Genomic DNA, 21,823 nt, shown 5'->3' with positions numbered 1-21,823 from the left:
GTTTAAATGCACTTTTGTAAGTCGCTTTGGATAAAAGCATCTGCTAAATGACATGTAATGTAATAATGTAATAACATAGATTTGTCTCATGATTTAAAGGCTTTGTGGCCATCCAATGTATTTGATTTACCCTACAGGTCCCAGGACCCCTGTTAAACACACAAAACAGCTCAGCACTTTGGCACAAACATATGCATAGAGCCAGATAATACACTCAAGAGCCCATGTCCTTCACACACACACACACACACACACACACACTGAACCAGCCACCTCGTCACTAAGAACAGCACAGTTAAGTCATTCCACTGCACTCAGTCCTTCTTGTGTTGCATCAATATGAATGAACACTTGATGCAGCATTAACAAGTCAATTCTATTTTATAAAAATGCATAGTAGCATGTTTTTTTTTATGCCATCAGAAACATAATGGTCTTCTAGGGGATTCAAGGGAGCTGCACTTGCAATGTCAGAATAAAAAATTAAATGAAAAGTCACAAATATCCACTTTGATATGATTTGTTTTCCCTGGGGTCGTTGCATCAGTTGATGCATTCTGTGATGCATTCTGTGGGCATGCTGTGGACATAGGATTTTTATTTTGCTATTTATTGTTTGTACTTGAATGATCTTATTTCTGGTGATTTACCAACATGTAAATCACAAGGTTAGATTGTGTGAGTGTACATTAAATCACCCAGTTGCCTCTGTGATCTTGGTTTTTCGGCGCGTACTCAGAAGCAGCTGAGAAAGTTCGGAAGAAAGCTGAGAAACTCACTTCTTTTCTCTTGTCTGGCTCCCTGTGGTGGTCTGTGTGTTGTCAGCTCACTGATTTGTTTGGACCGTAAAAGTGTCTCTCAGGACAGCCTTTGGATAACATTCCAATAGTATAATACAATCACAGACAGAAAGGAGCCACGATAGTATTTTCTGTTAACACTCAAGACGGCTGGTGGTTGTAAGGAATTCTAAGCAATGTAGGTTGTACATTTCTTTAAAAGAAGAACAAACAAGTGTGTGTCTTGATAAGCGAGATTTGTTTGCTGTACTTCTGAAAGGATTTGGTAAAAGTTTAATTTACCATGTGGCTCTGCTTTACCAGTTTGGTCACATATATCTTTGGAGTGCAACTTAATATTGTCTTTGGCAGCACTGGTGCATCTAACATTTCCAGAGTTTCCCCTACATTGATCAATATGTGGCGACACAATCAACACTGACTGTCACAAATTGATTCTGTCTTTTTTTTTCCCCCAACAAGATTTAAAAACTACGGCAAATCTTTCCGTTCATTTCTCTCCCTGCAGCTCTCTTTGTCTCAGACACACACAGACTAACTCATTTCTTTTTCCGAGTGCCTCGGTTTGTACGTTCAGTAGATAGCAGTAACCTGCTAGCACCCCTCTCTATTAGTGAACCCAGATACAGCAACATCATCTCCCTCCCTGTTTATTATCGAACCAGCATAGCACCGTCACCCTAACTTCCGAGGCATTGGTTTCTGATCCATAAAATCTGAAATACTGATGTTTCTTACTTGTTTTTTGTCCCTATAGCTCATTGGGACACTTAAATTTGTTTTTTATATATGCTGTTGAAATTTTTTTTTTTCCAGCAAGACCTATTAATGTCAAGTCAACAGAAACCTGAAAATACAGCAGGGCAATAAACCGGATCTGCTGGCGAAGTGAGTCAATAGTCGAAAAAGTGTTATGTTATATCATGGCAGGCATTATTTGCACATCCTGAAATATTGATCCCAGGACTAAATCTTATTTGGGAACTGGCTGCTTGTAATCAATATGTATTGATCTGTTCTATGGGGGTTTACATTTTTAACAGGATTCATCACACACTGTGAGAATCCATCTTTTATTCTTCTGGCCTTGGCTCAATCAATACTGGTGAACATGGGTTTCCCTCTCGTACCTCTCGTAAACACAAAGTGGTGATAGTCTGCTGACGTCACCCTGGAGCTCCGCTGTTTACTGTCTGACAGAGGCCGATATTTGTAGAATAACACTTTGTTTCAGCTACTGTAGCCAAAAATGATTCCCTCTTATAGCTTAAATTCAACACATTAAAAGACAAATGAAATGGTATTTAGTGTAAGTCTTGAATTGTACCTTCTTTAGACTGGATTTGAAATGTTTCACTTCCACGTTGACTACATAGATAATACTTCAATTTTAATGTCCATTTATCCATAGCAAATAAAAAAGACAACACAATTCAGTCAGTCAGCTAAGATGATGTTACCTGAAACACTAAAGTAGTAAAGGAGACAACAAAGGTCCGACAAGTGGAAAAGCTCTTAGAAATTTATCATTGCAGTCTTTTGGCAGTCTCTCTCTGTGGATACAAGCTGAAAGTTGATTTAAATTGGAATTTATAAGGAGAAAGTTAGTTATGCTTCGGAAAGGTTTCGCTGACACAAAAAACTCATAAAGATTTTGCTGAACCTGACATTGTCCTCTACTGTAGATTATGTCATTTCACATTACCTGTCCCTTGGCATTTTGCTTTTCTTAACCAATTACAGTTCATCCTGAAAGAGGCCTGTTACAATAAGTGAAGTTTAGTTACTCATATACTAGCTATACTTGGAGGTGCTGCTGCTTGGATGGCTGGGGGGCATGTTTGAAGGTCATCGTTGTAAATTGCCGTATGAGCTGAGCAAATATAAGGAAAGGAGGCAGTAAATGCAACCTGCACTTACAGCTATCGTCATGCCCTTCGCCAAAGTGCTAAACTCATCTCTTCAGAGTCTGTGGTTGTACTTGCTGTGCTGGCAGCTGGCGGTGGGGAAGTTACACAGCAATGACTTGGTGAAATTATTGATTTATTGATGAAAAAAAAAAAAAGATAGAAAAAGAAAAGTAAGTGTTGTTTTTTGGTTTGTCTAAATGCTAATATTTGTCAGTCCTACACATTCTAAGAAAAAAGTCTAATATTAAGTAGAAATTTGCATTGGTGCTTTCATTAAAAAAAAGGAACATATTGAAAGTTAATATAATAATATAATATAATAATGTGATGACAGACTGGATTGTTGTTGCCTTACCAAGTAACCGAGTACACAGCGTTCTTCCACTGCCCAGCTTCTCTTCCCACTCCATGTCTATTCTGCTCTTGTCTATCTCAGTGACATGGCTGTATCATCATTCAAGCCCTCTGCTATAAAGCAGCAGAAAATCCTGTATATCATCTCCTCGTGGCTTCAGTTGTCAGCTTCAGTTACTCCACCATTATAAACCAGGCTCAGAGAGCTTCCGCTCACTCTCTAAATACGTGCTCCGGGTGGTAAACTGACTTCTTTTTTCAACACTCTGACTTATGTCAGGGGGAAACATTGCATTTCTGTGGACAGGTGACTGTTGGATTTGGATCAAAAGTTCCGTCTCTTTTTTTCTTCAATGGTCACGTTTTCTTTTGTCTCCGTCTCGTACACGTTCACTTGGAATTGTAGGTCTCGGCTTCGTATGAATCTTCAGTCTTCTCTTTATACCGAATTTCTTGCTCCAGACAATTTTGCTTCAGTGATTCAGTGAGAATGTCCGTCATGACGGTGCAAAGCTGTTGCTTTGTAAGTATTATAATTAAACCAGAGACAATGTTGGCGTGTAAGAAAACCCACCACGTTGCCGTGGTTTCACAGAATCATAAAAAGTCACACAGCTACTGTCTGTGACTGCCATATGCTGGAATAACTGCTTGAGACGGTACTTATTGTTGTACGGGCTTGTTGTACTTCCTTCATGCAGCCTTTGTGGATCTGAAACTAAACCTTAATGTTTACTTAACTAGGAACCCCCCACCCACACACACACACACATTTCTTTGTTGTACTCGATAATAGAGTGATTCATTGTTATTGGCCTAGGTCTCTTTTGTGAAGGAGATTTTACTTTACCTGTTTAAATAAAGGCTTCCAGTATGTTATGTCGTTATTGGACCTTTTTTCCCCATACAATCTGTCCCTCTATGAACAAAATAAAGATTAAAAAGGAAAACTGTGATATTTTCTGGTACTCATGCCCTGGGAATGGAGTACCAGTTATCATGCATATGTATTATTATTATTTTTAAACTACATAACTGTTAAATAACTGTTTGAAGATACATACAAAGCTACTTTTTTTTTAACTCTAACGTTTATTTATAAACTCAGATTATCTTGCTAAAAACAATCCCCTCTGTTTCCATGAAGCCACACAAACAGCTAGTTTATTGTTCTGCCTGTGTCAGGATCAATTTGACCTGGTGGAAACAGGTAAAGATGTGATAACAGCGGCGACACTCTTCCCTGGCCGAAATGTACTGGTTGCAAAATGTGCGGCGACATCTTGGCAGTCTGTCTCTGACAGATCCCTAATGCCTGATCTCACTCATAATGAGTTTTCTCTGGTGTGTCATGACACTGAGCTATGACTTATGGGGGAAGTGATGAGGGAAGGCTCAGGTGTATAGGATGGATGAAATCATGTTGTATGTACAGTAGTAAAAAAAAAATGGCTGTTGATATTCAAAGACATAACCATTGTGTACTATTATGTTTGACATCAAAAATTATATACTGTGTATTTATATATATTTCTGTTTTACGTATTCAGTATTTTAATATTATTATTTAGAGAAAGCATGAAAAATAGATGATAAAATATTGAAATTTGTTTTTATTCCACCCAATTAGTGTGTTTATCTATCCGTGACCCATCACGTACTGTATAACCATTGGTGTCACTATGGTCCCATGGGACTGATGTGTGTGGTGGTGGGTGCAGCTGGTGTTGTGTAATGTCTTGCATGGCACAACATCAGACCAGTGTTTGCTGCTACCAAACCAGGAGCAGATGGTCACAGGTCGTGGGCTAATGCTGCATCTCATCTGACTGCTAACTATGCAAGTGCAGAAACCTGCCCAGTGTGATCATATTTTCATATTTTCATTTCATAAAGCTTTGCTGGTTTGTGGTTCTTTTTTTTTCTTTTTTCCCTTGTTTGGTATAAAATATATTTTGTGATTGACAGAAATCACACATAGCATAACTGGATATTAGGTGGATATAATATAGGTCTTCATATAGGCATAGTGGGTGGTTAGTGAAAAATTGTGTTGAGGACCGCTTGCATCATTGTATTATATTGTATTGTATAGTTTCACGTCCCTTCCTGTAGATTTTTATGCGTTCTGTGGCCTATTCGAGGTGTGCAAATGGGAATGCTCACTTCCCACTGAAAAAAAAACTAAGAGTGAAAAAGGATAAATGACTATTTTACAGTTTTCGTCGTGCTCCGTTTTCACTCTGATATTTAACTTTTATGGGTCTCATTTTGACAGGATAAAACAACTTAAAGTGTCCCACAAAACATTTAGGAATGAAGAAAGAATCCATTAGGTATTTTGAGTTGCCAAATATTTTCTTTCCAGCCTTTTACTCAAAATAGAAATGAAATTATATCTTCTTAGAAATGTCTGGTTCAGCCATTCAAAATAACATAGATGTCATAGAACTGGGTGTGTTTTCATAGGGAACACTCTATCGCCCTCTGGTGGCAGAGAATCAAACTACAAACTAAATACTCAATAATCCTGCCTTTTAGTGCACCTGGATCTGAAACACTGGTGTGTTTAATAAAAGAAAACAGATTGTTATATATAAGAGCATTTCACCTTGATGATCTTCACATACTCTGGTACTCCAACAACATTAGACTGTATGAAACATGCTGTTGTTACAGATGTAAAGTGCACTCCCTGTACAGAGCCATTACAATATGGAATACTTACTAACATCACAATACTAACATCCACAAATATTAAAATCAAGGTGCATTGTTTAAAATGTAGAAAAAATGTATGAAAGCTGCATATCCTTCAGCTCACCCTGTGTGTTAGCAGCAAATCTTATCTGTGTATCTTGTCTTTGTCTTCAAATGAAGCTGTAGTTTACACGCTGGACCTTTTAGAAACATTTTAAAATGCAAACTTTGCTTTTTCTCACGTTTATTTACTGTGTATTTTGGAGTAATTTGTTATGTTTTTGACTAATGAGCCCTTGTAACATGTACTAGTGTCAATGTATTATTTGTTTGTATTATGTGATAATGTTTTTTCTATGTCAAATGATGATAATAACAGATATACACGCTAACCCTAACCCAGCATCAGTCTGGACAGTGATGTCACATATTGTCACCCTGTTAAAATAATAATAATGTTAATATAATAACTCTCAAGTTTTCAGGAAACACAAAATCTAACAGCAAAAGTCTAACACATTTATTGATCACTCAAAAAGGATGTAACAAAGGATGGCTATTGGCATAGTAATAACACTGTGTGTAAATTATGTAACAATAAATGACTTTTTGAACATGTTTTTGTGACTTAAGCAAAATATGTAACACTTTATTTTGAAGGTGTCTACATAAGCGTCACACAAGCCTGTCATAAACATGACAAGTATCATGAGCATTAATGTTACTTCAAAGTGTTCATGACACATCACATGTCATGTTTATGACAGGCTTGTGTGACGCTTATGTAGACACCTTCAAAATAAAGTGTTACCAATATTAGTGTCAACAATAAAATACTGATACTTAAAGATCTCCCTCTAGCTCTTCTCAATAATAAGACTAAACTTATCAATATTCATAGCCTTTATTAAGAAGTAAACATATATCATAGCTAAAGACGTCATCACAAAGGTAGACTCCATCTCGGAAAGTTAATTCAATTGCCTCAGTCACATTATATTTTGACGCGCGCTTGTACGAGAACAGTGTACAAAGACGACGTTGCTCTCTCAGATAAAGTGTGTGGCTCTTAAAAGAGCCGTTGGGTTGACGCGCTTGTATTAGGACGCGTGTTTACTTGGAGCTGGTGTACTTGGTGACGGCCTTGGTTCCCTCGGACACGGCGTGCTTGGCCAGCTCACCGGGCAGCAGGAGACGCACGGCGGTCTGAATCTCCCTGGAGGTGATGGTGGAGCGCTTGTTGTAGTGAGCCAGACGAGACGCCTCACCGGCGATGCGCTCAAAGATGTCGTTGACGAACGAGTTCATGATGCCCATGGCCTTGGACGAGATGCCGGTGTCGGGATGGACCTGCTTGAGCACCTTGTACACGTAGATGGCGTAGCTCTCCTTCCTGCTCTTTCTCCTCTTCTTGCCTCCTTTGCCGGCGGTCTTGGTCACGGCTTTCTTGGAGCCCTTCTTGGGCGCGGTCTTGGCGGGATCAGGCATCCTTACTGCTCACACAAATGAATGAATGAATGCAGTGGAGGCGGGGGAGACTCTTCTTATAAAGGCTCCATGCAAACACCACTGTGTGCTCCCCCTCCTGTGATTGGTTGAATCTCTCACTGCGGTTGGATGTGCAGGAGATAGTGTTGTCTTTGTTTGAAACACACTGGAGACATTTTACTGTGCTTCAGTTCTTCCTTCAGACATTTAATATTTCTCTGCCTCGGTATCTTCATGATTATTAATTATCTTTATTAAAAGAAGGAAACATAGAGAAACTGAAACTCAGTGAATCATGACGATCAAACCTCTGGTAAAAGGAAGAAGAAATTCTTTAGAATCTTTGTTTGAAACACACTGGAGACATTTTAGAAAACATACATGATACATTTGATTAAAGAAACAAGTCGTAACTATGATTCAGTCAGAAACTTATTTTCATGATGATTTATGTGTTTTTAAATGTTTCAAATGCTTTCTATTTTTACTGAGTTTTTATTAGTCATTTATTAGTCATTCTGTACTGCACTCAAACAGTTGTTTTGAGTTGAGTTGTTTATGCTAGAGAAATTATGAATGAGATAAATACATGAATCAGACAAAATGTTCTCACTTTCAAGAGTCATATAAAAAAATAATAATAAAAAATGTTAGAATTGGAAGATAAGGTTTAGGACTAACAGACTCATAACACTCACTCACTATAATCTCCCAACATTAAATAGATTTAGTGAGGATCACTTTGTTTTAACTCGTCCCCACAAGCTTTAAACATGTCATGTTAACACATTTATTAAATGATTTCCGACTAGCTCTATTTTATCACAAATATTAGTCACAATCAGAGGATGCAATGGAAATAATTAATGAGGAAACACAGAGGATGGATAAAAGTAACTAAAATAAGGGAAAATAAAGGAGAAATAAAATGGAATTAAAAATAAACTGAGATGATAAAATCTTATTTAAAAAAGGCATTGGGCGCTAAAAGAATCAGTCAAGGGTTAAAAAAGTCTGTGTGGGATGATATGATCTTAAAATGATATATTATAATAGACCATTGTGATATAGCAATAATGACATTCATAACAATATTTCACACGATTTTAAAATAAAAAAAAGTTTTGAAACAGAATGATATAAAATCCACTACAAACAAAAAGAAATGAGACGCTAAATGAATTTCCCGCATATGCTTGTTAAAAGTGAAATGTGTTACATTAAGAGTTTATTGGCAGATATTGAACATATTAACTATAAGGTATGTTTGTACATGTGTTTAATAATTTGATTTTTGCAGCTTTGGAATATTTTTCTTTTTCAATACTTTAAAAAGTATTTTGCACCACCATGTTCATGTCAGAGCAGCCTGAACAGAAAAGACAGTTGGACAATGGTTTCTAGGTCTTTAAAGCAAAAACATTTGCACCCAAATAAATAGATAATAAAAATAATAATGCCTAAATATAACGACAAGGAAATGGCAGAACCACCAGAATAAGTTTGGGTACCAGTTTGAAATGTGATTTTAAGTTAAATTTCAATTATAGCACGTACACAAGCATTATTATTGGCACATTTTGAATTAAGTTATATATAAATATATGCATCCATACATTAGGACTGTGAGCTCTCATAGACAAAGTGTTTGGCTCTTAAAAGAGCCGTTGTTGTTATTTGTTGTTATTGTTGTTGACAAAGTGAAGAGAGTAGTTTAACCGCCGAAGCCGTACAGAGTTCTTCCCTGTCTCTTCAGAGCATAAACCACGTCCATGGCGGTCACAGTCTTCCTCTTGGCGTGCTCGGTGTAGGTGACAGCATCACGGATCACGTTCTCCAGGAAAACCTTCAACACACCGCGAGTCTCCTCGTAGATCAGACCAGAGATGCGCTTCACTCCGCCACGGCGAGCCAGACGGCGGATGGCGGGCTTGGTGATTCCCTGGATGTTATCACGGAGAACTTTGCGGTGACGCTTAGCGCCTCCTTTACCCAGACCTTTGCCTCCTTTTCCGCGTCCGCTCATGTTTACTTATCTAGTGATAGACTTCACAAACACATGTGATGAAGAAACTCAGATTTCACGGTTATTCAAAGTCTGTTTGAGGACCTGGTTGAAGACAGAGGCGCAATATTCTTCCTCTGTGTGTGTGTGTTCATGCTGGATAAAGGAGTCTATGGTGCATCAGCGCCCCCAACAGGAGAAGAGAGTCACTGACCGCATGTCACAGAAGTCTCCCAAAAGTAAATATTAACTAAAAGTCAGGGTTTATATTTAAAATAAATAAATGAACACGAGCGTCATGTCACAGAAAGTATGGAAGACTGAGAACAACCACAATTCAAAATAAATTAATCAAAAATAAATAAATGCATGTGTTAATTACTAAGAAAATGTGTGATTTTAAACAGACATGAGCGATCAATGAAAAAAAAGAGTGTTTAAGCTTAAAGAACTTTAAATAAACATGTCAAAGTAAGATTTAAAGTTCAGAAAAAGCACCTGATGGTGAGCACACTTTCACATGAACTTCAATGACTTTTGTCACAAATGCAGATGATGCACGTTTTTGATTTTTACACTGAAAATGACTGTGAACATTGAGTACACAGTACATGCTAGGCCTGTATGTGGTGCTGTAATGCTGCTACACCAGAAACAGAGATGTTGAAGAAATAAATAAACAAATAAAGGTTTTATCAACACGTATATGTTACAGTGCATACAATCACTGAACCAGAGACAGAATGGACCAAGGAAAGAAAATAAAAGTTTCTATAAAGTGAATAAAACAAACAATTTCCAAACACAAGAGGAGGAGGATGACGATTAAAACGGAAATGGTGACAGCAAGTGAAGATATAAGTGTATTGGTTATCCACAGAAGAAGCATAGCACCTTATTTCATAGCATTTCAGTGTGGATAAAAACGCAGAGACAATTATAAAAACTAGACTGGTTTTTGTGTGGACAGCCCCTAAAGTGAATACCAATGTTGTATTTGGTGGTTTATCCTCTAGAGTCACAAAATAAAGTGAGATTAAAGTTAGTAAAACGAGACAGTTGGTGTCTGCAGTGGAGATTCTGATTTAACAAACATAACTCAATGAACCTCCTTGAAACTTTAATGGTACGTGTGAATCTCCAGTTTATACACTTTAAGTACAGAATACTTTAGAAAAACTACAGAACAAATGAAGCTGTTGTTTCTGTTTCCTGAAAACTGGTTTAGTGACAAATGATCATGAAACTAAAAATCAAACTAGTGGATGATTCATGGTTAAAGCTGTCTCCCTACTTTAATTACATTAATGTCACATACTTGATTAATGATCACCCTGCAACACATAATTATGTGATTAATTATCACAATTATTATTCGAAATATAAAATGACCATGTTATAACTATTGTACTTAACATGTCATTGGTGCAGGTTCTTGTGGGATAATGTAAAACATTAACACTTTTGTTAACACTTCAGTAAATAAAGGCAACATGACTTATAAACTATATAAATGTAATGAGGAGTAACAACAATGAGAAGCTGAAGTGAGGACACATTCTATGAGGAATCTACTGGAACTGTGAGTTTGATCAGTAGTTGTGTTGGTGTTCACCACATATTTGTGATGCTGTAACAAATCGTGTGCGTGTTTATTTATGATGGAAGACAATATATGTCATTGTTAAGTAACTTAAATTAAATCAATAGATAAATGTGTTGAAGCAGCAGAGGTCTGTTGTCTAGAGTTCAGAGTGAGGTGGCTCTTAAAAGAGCCGTTGAGGTGGAGGTTAGTGGAGCAGCAGCAGCAGAGTTTAAGCTCTCTCTCCACGGATGCGGCGGGCCAGCTGGATGTCCTTGGGCATGATGGTGACCCTCTTGGCGTGGATGGCGCACAGGTTGGTGTCCTCGAACAGGCCGACCAGGTAAGCCTCGCTGGACTCCTGCAGAGCCATGACAGCGGAGCTCTGGAAGCGCAGGTCGGTCTTGAAGTCCTGAGCGATCTCTCTCACCAGGCGCTGGAAGGGCAGCTTGCGGATCAGCAGCTCCGTGGACTTCTGGTAGCGACGGATCTCTCGCAGAGCCACGGTACCGGGCCTGTAACGGTGAGGCTTCTTCACGCCGCCGGTGGCAGGCGCGCTCTTACGCGCAGCCTTGGTGGCCAGCTGCTTCCTGGGAGCTTTACCTCCGGTAGATTTACGGGCGGTTTGTTTGGTTCTTGCCATGTTTCTGCTTGTGTTTAACAACAGGGAGTAAAAGTGACGCACACACACACGAGCGACTCTCTGCTCTTATACTGCGGGAGCAGCTGTGACGCGGTGACGCTGCTTCAGTCCTCCGGCTCCTGATTGGTGGTGAGCGGCTCTTCTTGGCGCGCAGCGCCGCCCAGACGAGCCCGAGTCCCCGCTGCTTATTGGACAAGAGTGCCTTGAAGAACGCAGGGTGAGTTCCCCCTCTCTGCTGCTCTGCTCTGGTTGGTGTGGCAGGAGTCTCCCGCTCTTTCGTGGACATATAAAGGAGGGTTTGCGCTCTGTCAACCACTCTTTCTCTGCGTTAGTCAGAACACTCCAGTAAAAGTCACCATGTCAGGACGAGGCAAAACCGGCGGAAAAGCCCGCGCTAAGGCAAAGACCCGCTCCTCTCGTGCTGGACTCCAGTTCCCGGTCGGTCGTGTTCACAGGCTGCTGCGCAAAGGCAACTACGCCCAGCGTGTTGGTGCCGGCGCCCCCGTCTATCTGGCGGCCGTGCTCGAGTACCTGACCGCTGAGATCCTGGAGCTGGCTGGAAACGCCGCCCGCGACAACAAGAAGACCCGTATCATCCCGCGCCACCTGCAGCTGGCCGTCCGCAACGACGAGGAGCTCAACAAACTCCTGGGCGGTGTGACCATCGCTCAGGGCGGCGTGCTGCCCAACATCCAGGCTGTTCTTCTGCCCAAGAAGACCGAGAAGGCCGCCAAGTCCAAGTAAACCACAACAAGTCAACCAACAAACAAAAGGCTCTTTTAAGAGCCACACACACTCACTCTGACAAACTGCTCATCCTCTTTAAAAACACACCAAAACTCTTGTGAGATTACGTCATAAACCGCTTAGTCAGTAATAAATAAAAAATATTTTATTTTTGTTTGATTTTGCAGTTGAGTTAAGCATTTTGTGTAGCTATTAAAACAGAATATACATGAGAAATGATAACAATGTACAATGAGTTATTACCATTGTAAATTTTGTATTTCAGATTTTCAGTGTATTTCACCCTCTCTTCATTTTATACTTACTTATACGTAATTGTACTTTACATGCGGCAGAACTGACAATAAAGACTGACTGTTGCGTTTGATTAGGTAATGCTTCAAATGTAACAACAACTTCATAAACAATACTACACATGTTGCTTTGAAACTTTGTCTCTTTAGTTATTACAAACTCGTTTGTAATAACTAATAAATTATAACATTTGTAATGTTGTAAAACATGAAGCTAATGTAATAAAAATAATAAACCAGCATCATTTCTTTTGTAAATACATTTTTTCACTGTTCATTTGCAGGTGTATTTATGTTGATGTTTATTAATAATGATACATAGTAAACATCAAACAACATACTCCATTTAATTTAATATGTGTTTGATGAAGTCTTACATCATTTTATATATACATCAAATAATAATAATTATCCACTGTGTTACTGTAGTTCAGTTAAAATATAAGCACATGAACATGTGATTCAATCATTAAGATAAGAATTAAGTAACATCTAAATACTGATTAAATGATCTGTCAAATGTCTGATGTGACAATAACAAGAACTTTCTAAACCCAGTAATGAACGAATATTACATGTGTTACTACTAATTCAATTATTCTGAGGTCTGTAAATACAATAATGTTATTGTCCATTAATAATGATGCAATGATACATTTAATAAAGCAATTACTGCTGTACTTTTAGAACCATATAATAAATATTAATATACTTTGTACTGTATATTCAATGAATGTAAAAAGACATTGGCTACTATATTTACACATAATACTACGTTGTTTATGTTACTGGCCTCAGGTCTCGGGGAACCTGGGCCAGCAGCAAACAAGCTGTAGTACTGCAGTACAACAAAGAAAGGAACAAAAAAATACTGTTGTCAGCTCTGTACACAGATTTATTCTGAAGTACATACAATTTCACAACATACTCTAACCTTTAATACACATGTGCAATAAAGTAAGTCTCTTACTTTCCTTGACACAAGAAATATTTATACTGTGACAACTGATCACAATTAATTCAACACAACATAAATTAACTGCAATAAATGAATGATACAGTTATAACTAAATGAATGATACAGTTACAACTAAATGAATGATACAGTTACAACTAAATGAATGATACAGTTACAACTAAATGAATGATACAGTTATAACTAAATGAATGATACAGTTATAACTAAATGAATGATACAGTTATAACTAAATGAATGACACAGTTATAACAGAATGATACAACAACTAAATGAATGACACAGACTACACAGTTACAACTAAATGAATGACACAGTTACAACTAAATGGACAACTGATTATAAACTAAATGAATTACAGTTATAACTAAATGAATGACCACAGATTACTAAACTAAATGATACAGTTATAACTAAATGTATGATACAGTTACAACTAAATGAATTATAAATACAGTTACAACTAAATAGATAATGATTACAACTAAATGACTATTTTGTGCTATAACTAAATGAAGGATACAGTTACAACTAAATGAATGATACAGTTAACTAAATGAATGACACAGTTATAACTAAATGATGACACAGTTACAACTAAATGAGTTACAGATTAATGAATGAATGACACAGTTACAACTGAATATAAATGAATGACACAGTTATAACACTAAATGAATGAATGCAGTTACAACTAAATGAATGATATGAATATACAAATGTTTATTACAATAACTAAATGAATGACAACAGTTATAACTAAATAGATAATACTGATTTAACTAAATGAATGATACAGTTACAACTAAATGAATGATACAGTTAAACTAGAATGACACAGTTATAACTAACGAAAGATACAGTTACAACTAAATGATGATACAGTTACAACTAAATGAACAGTTATAACTAAATGAATGATACAGTTATAACTGAATGACAGTTACAACTAAATGAATGATACAGATTTAACTAAATGAATGATACAGTTACAACTAAATGTTACAACTAAATGAATGATTACAACTAAATGAATGATGTTATAACTAAATGATTTGCACAGTTACAACTAAATGAATGACAGTTATAACTAAATATGATACAGTTATAACTAAATGTATGATAATTACAACTAATGAATGATACAGTTATAACTAAATGATACAGAAATGAATGATAACTAAATGAATGATACAGTTTACTAAATGAATGATTATAACAAATATACAGTTAACTAACTAAATACACAGGAATGACAGTTACAACTAAAATGAATGATATGATACAGTTAAACTGAACTTATAAATGAATGATACAGTTATACAGATTTATAACTAAAATGAATGACTAAATGAATGACACAGTTATAACTAAATGAATGATACAGTTACAACTAAATGAATGATACAGTTATAACTAAATGAATGACACAGTTATAACTAAATGAATGACACAGTTATAACTCAGGTTAAAAGGATACGAACTGACCCTTCACATTAAACTCTGTATTCAACATGTGCGACAGTGCAGACTGTGAACAGACGCCGCCATTTCATGAACATTACAAATACACACCTGTAAAACCAGGTGTTTTAAATCTTGTGAACACATTGACACGTCAGTACTTGTTGTAACTTCTGCTGGTTGCTTTACAGAAGCTGGATATCAAAGCTTTACATAGTAAACATGTAGCTTCGGCCGTTAGCGTTAGCTTGGCTAACTGTACTAGCTAACTCTTCACATAACATCTCATAGAAACAAACACATACAACTTTCATACCACGTATCTTAAACATTCCCGGAATGATAAGTAGATGCATTTTGGACATATTTACATACCTGCAGTACAACGAAGAAAGGAACAGAAAAATACTGTTGTCAGCTCCGGAAACAGATTTATTCTCAAGTGCGTGAGTAGCACCGGAGCTTGATACTTCCTTCATTGTCTGTGTTTACAGTGCCACCTGCTGTTCAGGTGGTGTAATGTGTACTGTATTTTTAACCGAAATAAACATTTACTGTTTATAGTATATATAACCTTTTATAATGTACCACAATATACTCAACATAGATATTTCAATAACATATACTTTGTTGAGGCTTATGATATTATATTTTATTATAATAATAGAGATTATTGAGCTCTTTGAGGACACAAGTGTGTGGCTCTTAAAAGAGCCTTTGAACAGGATGGACATGTCTCAGTGAGGACAGCTCACTTCTTCTTGGCTGCTGTCTTCTTCACTTTAGGTTTGGCAACCTTCTTGGCGGGAGATTTCTTGGCTGCTGGAGCCTTCTTCACCACCTTCTTGGGGCTCTTGGCCACCAGCTTCTTGGGGCTCTTGGCCACCACCTTCTTGGGGCTCTTGGCCACCACCTTCTTGGGGCTCTTGGCCACCACCTTCTTGGGGCTCTTGGCTGCTTTCTTGGCTGCTTTCTTGGCCGCTGCAGGTTTCTTCACCTTCTTAGGAGACTTTTTAGCAGCTGCTGGCTTCTTAGCTGCCGCTGCCTTGGGCTTCTTGGCCGCTGCGGGTTTCTTGGCGGCGGGCTTCTTGGCTTTAGGAGCGGCCTTCTTTGCTGGCTTCTTGGCTTCCACCTTCTTGTTCATCTTGAAAGAGCCGGAGGCCCCGGTTCCCTTGGTCTGGACCAGAGTTCCGCTGATCACCAGGCTCTTGATGGCGGTCTTGACGCGGGCCTTGTTCTTGTCCACATCGTAGCCTCCAGCAGCCAGAGCCTTCTTCACAGCGGCCGCTGACACGCCGCTCCTCTCCTTGGACGCGGCCACGGCTTGAACGATGAGTTCCCTGACGCTGGGGCCGACCTTCTTCGGCTTGGGAGCGGCCTTCTTCTTGGCGGCTGCTGGAGCTGGAGCCAATTCTGCCATGATTAGTGGTTTCTAAGTTGGACTCAGACTGACAATGATCGCAGTGAGAGAGGATTATTGGAGAGCACACAGAGAGGAGGCGGTACTTGAACGCACCATGAGAACCGTGAAGACTCAGTGCAGCCGCGGCTCCTGTGCGCAGTGTGAACACCGGGACACTTGTGTTTTCTCTTCACTCACAAAACAGTTAAAATGAGTGTGTGAGATGAGCTGGAGGCTCACAGTCTCTCTTCATGTTGAAGTCATGAAGAGCTCTGATGCTTTTAATACATATTTAACATTATTTCACAACATAATATTATGACGCCTCTGTGGAACATTGTAATGATTCTATATTATGATTTTATATTGACCTGGTTACATATCAATACTTTTATAAATACTCTGAAATTAATGATGAGGCCTTCAAGTGTGTTAACACAATAACTCCCTATAGTTTGTCATAAATGAATAGCATATGTGTTGATTGTGACTTTGTCTTTGTTGATGTTTATTAATAATAATGACGTCGTCAACATTGAATGTCAATTTACTCTGGAAATAAATGACTGAAAGTCATATTTTTGTACTGAAAGTCATATTTTATTTATTCATCTCACTGTTTGACTTGTTTTTAACATCAAAACACTTAAATCAGATACTAATAAATAAATAAATAATAAATAATGTCACGAGTATAATTGAACCAGCAAATATTATTTACAACGTCTACAACAGTCTTGTTACTCTCATCCAACAATAGTTACATTATTTCATGTGTGACCATCTCCACGTGTGACACAATGAATGTTAATGTCAGTCATCAGACTATGATGTTAATTATAAGACTCTTCTTTTGAAAATAAAACATTAAAAAATAAACCCTGTCTTTGCTTCAGAGATGTGGACTGTGATTAAAAGATTTAAACAATTCCTCTGACATCCATCTATTTTAGCTCCAGTGTGGCATTTACATCAAGACAATAGCTCATTCTGATGAGGAAAACTATATTATTAGAATAGTGTTGTTCCATTATAAATATAAACTTTTTATTTTACTTTAATAAAAAGAATCATTTGTGTTCTTTGTGGTCGTGAACAACATTTAATGACCATTCATTCATTATTGTGTATGTGCAGAGAACATCACGTGTTTTCTGATGCGTGGTCTTTTTTTCTCTCTCTGAACGAGTCTTTGTTTCTTTCACATTTTGGCGGCAGATCATTTAGTCTCCACTGCACTAAATGAAGTTAGTGAGATCAACAGTACATAAATAGTCGTGCCAATCGCCAGGTTTAATACAACTGTGGAACAAAACTATAGAATACAGAAATGTGCAAATGATAATTTAATTATTGTGTATTTTCTTCATTTCCCTCAATGAGTGAGTTTCTCTGAACGAGTCTTTGCTTCATTCGCTAACTGGAATGTTCATTTTAATGTTTAACTAAATTATTAAGACTCAGTTCCAGAACTCCTAAGCATCCATTTACACACACACACACACACACACATAAAAAGGATGTAACAAAGGATGGCTATTGGCATAGTAATAACACTGTGTGTAAATTATGTAACAATAAATGACTTTTTGAACATGTTTTTGTGACTTAAGCAAAATATGACACTAACATCTGAACACTTTATTTTGAAGGTGTCCACATAAGAGTCACACAAGCCTGTCATAAACATGACAAGTATCATGAGCATTAATGTTACTTCAAAGTGTGACACATCACATGTCATGTTTATGACAGGCTTGTGTGACTCTTATGTGGACACCTTCAAAATAAAGTCTTCAGATGTTAGTGTCGACAATAAAACACTGTTAACTAAACTGATACTTAAAGATCTCCCTCTAGCTCTTCTCAATAATAAGACTAAACTTATCAATATTCATAGCCTTTATTAAGAAGTAAACATATATCATAGCTAAAGACGTCATCACAAAGGTAGACTCCATCTCGGAAAGTTAATTCAATTGCCTCAGTCACATTATATTTTGACGCGCGCTTGTACGAGAACAGTGTACAAAGACGACGTTGCTCTCTCAGATAAAGTGTGTGGCTCTTAAAAGAGCCGTTGGGTTGACGCGCTTGTATTAGGACGCGTGTTTACTTGGAGCTGGTGTACTTGGTGACGGCCTTGGTTCCCTCGGACACGGCGTGCTTGGCCAGCTCACCGGGCAGCAGGAGACGCACGGCGGTCTGAATCTCCCTGGAGGTGATGGTGGAGCGCTTGTTGTAGTGAGCCAGACGAGACGCCTCACCGGCGATGCGCTCAAAGATGTCGTTGACGAACGAGTTCATGATGCCCATGGCCTTGGACGAGATGCCGGTGTCGGGATGGACCTGCTTGAGCACCTTGTACACGTAGATGGCGTAGCTCTCCTTCCTGCTCTTTCTCCTCTTCTTGCCTCCTTTGCCGGCGGTCTTGGTCACGGCTTTCTTGGAGCCCTTCTTGGGCGCGGTCTTGGCGGGATCAGGCATCCTTACTGTTCACACAAATGAATGAATGAATGCAGTGGAGGCGGGGGAGACTCTTCTTATAAAGGCTCCATGCAAACACCACTGTGTGCTCCCCCTCCTGTGATTGGTTGAATCTCTCACTGCGGTTGGATGTGCAGGAGATAGTGTTGTCTTTGTTTGAAACACACTGGAGACATTTTACTGTGCTTCAGTTCTTCCTTCATACATTTAATATTTCTCTGCCTCGGTATCTTCATGATTATTAATTATCTTTATTAAAAGGAAGAAACATTGAGAAACTGAAACTCAGTGAATCATGACGATCAAACCTCTGGTAAAAGGAAGAAGAAATTCTTTAGAATCTTTGTTTGAAACACACTGGAGACATTTTAGAAAACCGTTTCATCGCACTTATTGAATGGCTGCATCACTCCTCTTATTAACCCGTTTTTATATGAATCACATCGCTGCTTTTCACATTATCATCCACATGATTTTGAGTTCTCATTTATACTGATATATAAATCAGTCTTCTCCCAAGGAAGTAATCCGACAGGGCTTCGGGGAGGTGTGTAAGTGAAAGGAGAGAGTGAATAAAGAGATGAGGGGACAGGGGAGGCAGTGAATACTTGGTTTTGGCTGCGTAAGTAGGACAGCGGTGTGGCCAATGCGCGGCAAGACTGAGCACCATGAGAATTGAACACGGCAGTTCCCATACACAGACAAGTACAGTGAAGACAGAGCGGTAGAGGATGATAAAAGACTCCGAGGGAAAAGCGAGGAGGGTGCACTTGTTCGGGGGTTTCTCTTACCTCTAAGAAGCAGGTCCCAGCTGGGGTGTTCTCCTTGATGGAAGCGCTGTAGAGGCTGCTGGAGAACACAGGTGTGTTGTCGTTAACATCCTGCAGCACGATGTCCACCTTGGCTGTGGATGACAGCGGCGGGCGGCCATTATCCGTTGCAATCACAGTCACACTAGGAGCCGGCTCCGATTCGAAATCAAGAGCTGCTGCCGTGGTAATGATTCCCGTGACGGGGTCGATTGAAAACCAATTAGAGTGCGAGTTTTTGCCCTTGAGGAGACTATATCGGACGTCTCCGTTTGGACCCTGGTCTTTGTCCCTCGCGGTGACTTGAAGAACAAAGGATCCAGGGTAAACAACCTCAGGAATAGTTTGTCTGTAAGCCTGCTGGTCGAAGAGAGGGGGGTTGTCGTTCACATCAGTCACCTGGATGGTAAAAGACGACTCCGCCCTGAGAGGGGGCGTGCCCGAGTCTGTGGCCATCACCCTGAGGTCGTATGAATCACGTTCCTCTCTATCCAAGACCTGATCCACGTATATCAGGTAAATGATGCTGTCTTTGGTTGTAAGAGCAAACTTGCCGTCACCGCCCTCCAGGGACACGTTCACATTGGCGTACTCTCCATAGTCCGGGTCAGTGACAGATATTCGGGCTACGTACTGGCCTGGTTGGGCTCCCTCTGAGATTCTCGGCGAGCCGTCCTCACTCAGGAAGATGATGGTCATGGTGGGCTGGTTGTCATTGAAGTCACGGACGTGGATAGTCACAAACGCATTGGTCACCTGGGAAAAGACGGTACAAACACACCGCTCATTAGAACTTCCTCCATAGTTTCTCAGAATTCTTTAAAAAAAAGATGTAAACACAATTACCTCGGGGTGGCTGGCGTTATCCCGGGCCTGGACCACCAGTTCATGTACCCTCTTTAGTTCATAGTCCAGTGGTCTGTTCAGCGTGATGACACCAGACTTGACGTCGATGACAAAGTAGCGTTCAGGGTCACTCTGGCGCCGGTTGATTTCATACAACACTAGACCGTTATCGCCTTCATCCTCATCTGTTGCAAACACCTACAAAGACAAGAAAGTGGATCTGCATTTACTGAGGCGAGCACATTTACTGGAGTAACAACAAACTGCTATATGCTAGGCTAACCTGCAGGATGCTACTTCCTTGTGGAAGACTTTCGGAGATGATGGCGTGGTATCTGCTCTGATTGAACAGTGGCGCGTGATCGTTGATGTCCGTCACTGTCACTTCCAGGCTCATGGATCCCATCCTTCTCGGCGAGCCCCCGTCGAAGGCCTCAAGGACGAGGGAGTACGAGGAGCGCTTCTCCCTGTCTAGTGGTCCATTCACCACCAGGTCCAGAACCTTGTTGGCAGCTTTCTTGGTCTCCAGTCTGAATGCCTGGCCTACATTCCCCTCTCTGATAGCGTAGCCTTGAGTCGTCAGCTGGTCCTTGTCTGCGTCAGTTGCAGGCTCCAGGGAAAACCTCGTCCCCACTGCCGTGTGCTCGGGAATCTTAAGCACAGCTTTCTTTTTAGGGAACATCGGTGCATGGTCATTGATGTCGTTGACAGTGATGGACACCTCAATAGTTACTCCCGTCATTGTCACGGCAATGAAGCTATAGTGGTCCCTCTGCTCGCGGTCCAGGCGCCGTGCTGTGGTAATGATGCCTGTAGATTCATCAATGTTGAGGTCACTGCCAACAGTGTCTTCATGGTCTGAGATGAAGTAAAGATCTGACGTTTCGCCAGGTGGTAACCCAGCGCTGATATCCCCGACGATGGTCCCCGCGGGCTGCTCTTCATCCAGCTGGAGCTCCAGCGTTCTGTGAGCAGTTGAGGACTGAATAAGGACAGCGCAGAGGTAAAATAATGGCTTCCACCACCAGAGACACACGCAGGGTCCACTGACCCATGCCCTCCGTCTTGACCCTTTACTTGTTATTGGCATGGCTGGGCTCTGCTATACCTGAGAGAAAGAAAAATAGAGACAAAACAAAGACAAGACGTCAATGTTGTATCGTGTTTTTTTTTCATTCTTTCCACAAAAACGTAATAAAATTTGGTTGCTGTGAGCACAAAATGAAAACAAAAACGTCTTTCAAGTGGAGCCTCTATATTAAATCTGTGTGTGACAATGTGCTAACACTTTAACAACCCAGATCCTATTTTACACAC

General features: G+C 39.5%; 7 protein-coding genes across 7 annotated transcripts; 1 reads left to right on the top strand and 6 right to left on the bottom strand.

The window, feature by feature from the left end:
- Positions 1-6,269: 6,269 nt before the first annotated feature.
- LOC122760190 (histone H2B-like) lies at positions 6,270-7,266 on the bottom strand. The gene has a single exon (XM_044015276.1). It carries the CDS (start codon positions 7,250-7,252, stop codon positions 6,878-6,880), a length of 375 nt encoding a protein of 124 aa, XP_043871211.1. The 5' UTR covers positions 7,253-7,266; the 3' UTR covers positions 6,270-6,877.
- A 1,541-nt stretch (positions 7,267-8,807) lies between these two features.
- On the bottom strand, positions 8,808-9,303 carry LOC122760192 (histone H4). Its single transcript, XM_044015278.1, has one exon. It carries the CDS (start codon positions 9,276-9,278, stop codon positions 8,967-8,969), a length of 312 nt encoding a protein of 103 aa, XP_043871213.1. The 5' UTR covers positions 9,279-9,303; the 3' UTR covers positions 8,808-8,966.
- Positions 9,304-11,050: 1,747 nt separating this feature from the next.
- On the bottom strand, positions 11,051-11,510 carry LOC122760188 (histone H3). Its single transcript, XM_044015274.1, has one exon. It carries the CDS (start codon positions 11,480-11,482, stop codon positions 11,072-11,074), a length of 411 nt encoding a protein of 136 aa, XP_043871209.1. The 5' UTR covers positions 11,483-11,510; the 3' UTR covers positions 11,051-11,071.
- Positions 11,511-11,828: 318 nt separating this feature from the next.
- LOC122760189 (histone H2A) lies at positions 11,829-12,346 on the top strand. Its single transcript, XM_044015275.1, has one exon. It carries the CDS (start codon positions 11,840-11,842, stop codon positions 12,224-12,226), a length of 387 nt encoding a protein of 128 aa, XP_043871210.1. The 5' UTR covers positions 11,829-11,839; the 3' UTR covers positions 12,227-12,346.
- A 3,302-nt stretch (positions 12,347-15,648) lies between these two features.
- LOC122760187 (histone H1-like) lies at positions 15,649-16,410 on the bottom strand. Its single transcript, XM_044015273.1, has one exon. The coding sequence runs from the start codon at positions 16,380-16,382 to the stop codon at positions 15,714-15,716; it is 669 nt and encodes a 222-aa protein (XP_043871208.1). The 5' UTR covers positions 16,383-16,410; the 3' UTR covers positions 15,649-15,713.
- A 1,841-nt stretch (positions 16,411-18,251) lies between these two features.
- LOC122760191 (histone H2B-like) lies at positions 18,252-18,860 on the bottom strand. The gene has a single exon (XM_044015277.1). It carries the CDS (start codon positions 18,849-18,851, stop codon positions 18,477-18,479), a length of 375 nt encoding a protein of 124 aa, XP_043871212.1. The 5' UTR covers positions 18,852-18,860; the 3' UTR covers positions 18,252-18,476.
- Positions 18,861-19,279: 419 nt separating this feature from the next.
- LOC122760186 (protocadherin-16) lies at positions 19,280-21,608 on the bottom strand. Its single transcript, XM_044015272.1, has 3 exons — positions 20,790-21,608; positions 20,507-20,704; positions 19,280-20,416 (listed from the first exon to the last, which is right to left on the bottom strand). The coding sequence occupies exons 1-3, from the start codon at positions 21,594-21,596 to the stop codon at positions 19,313-19,315; spliced, it is 2,109 nt and encodes a 702-aa protein (XP_043871207.1). The 5' UTR covers positions 21,597-21,608; the 3' UTR covers positions 19,280-19,312.
- Positions 21,609-21,823: the final 215 nt, after the last annotated feature.

This window comes from Solea senegalensis, unplaced genomic scaffold (assembly GCF_019176455.1).
Source record: "Solea senegalensis isolate Sse05_10M unplaced genomic scaffold, IFAPA_SoseM_1 scf7180000013183, whole genome shotgun sequence".
Lineage (NCBI taxonomy): Eukaryota > Metazoa > Chordata > Actinopteri > Pleuronectiformes > Soleidae > Solea > Solea senegalensis.
Note: the sequence above shows the minus strand (reverse complement) of the source record. Positions and strands in the feature narration are given on the sequence as shown.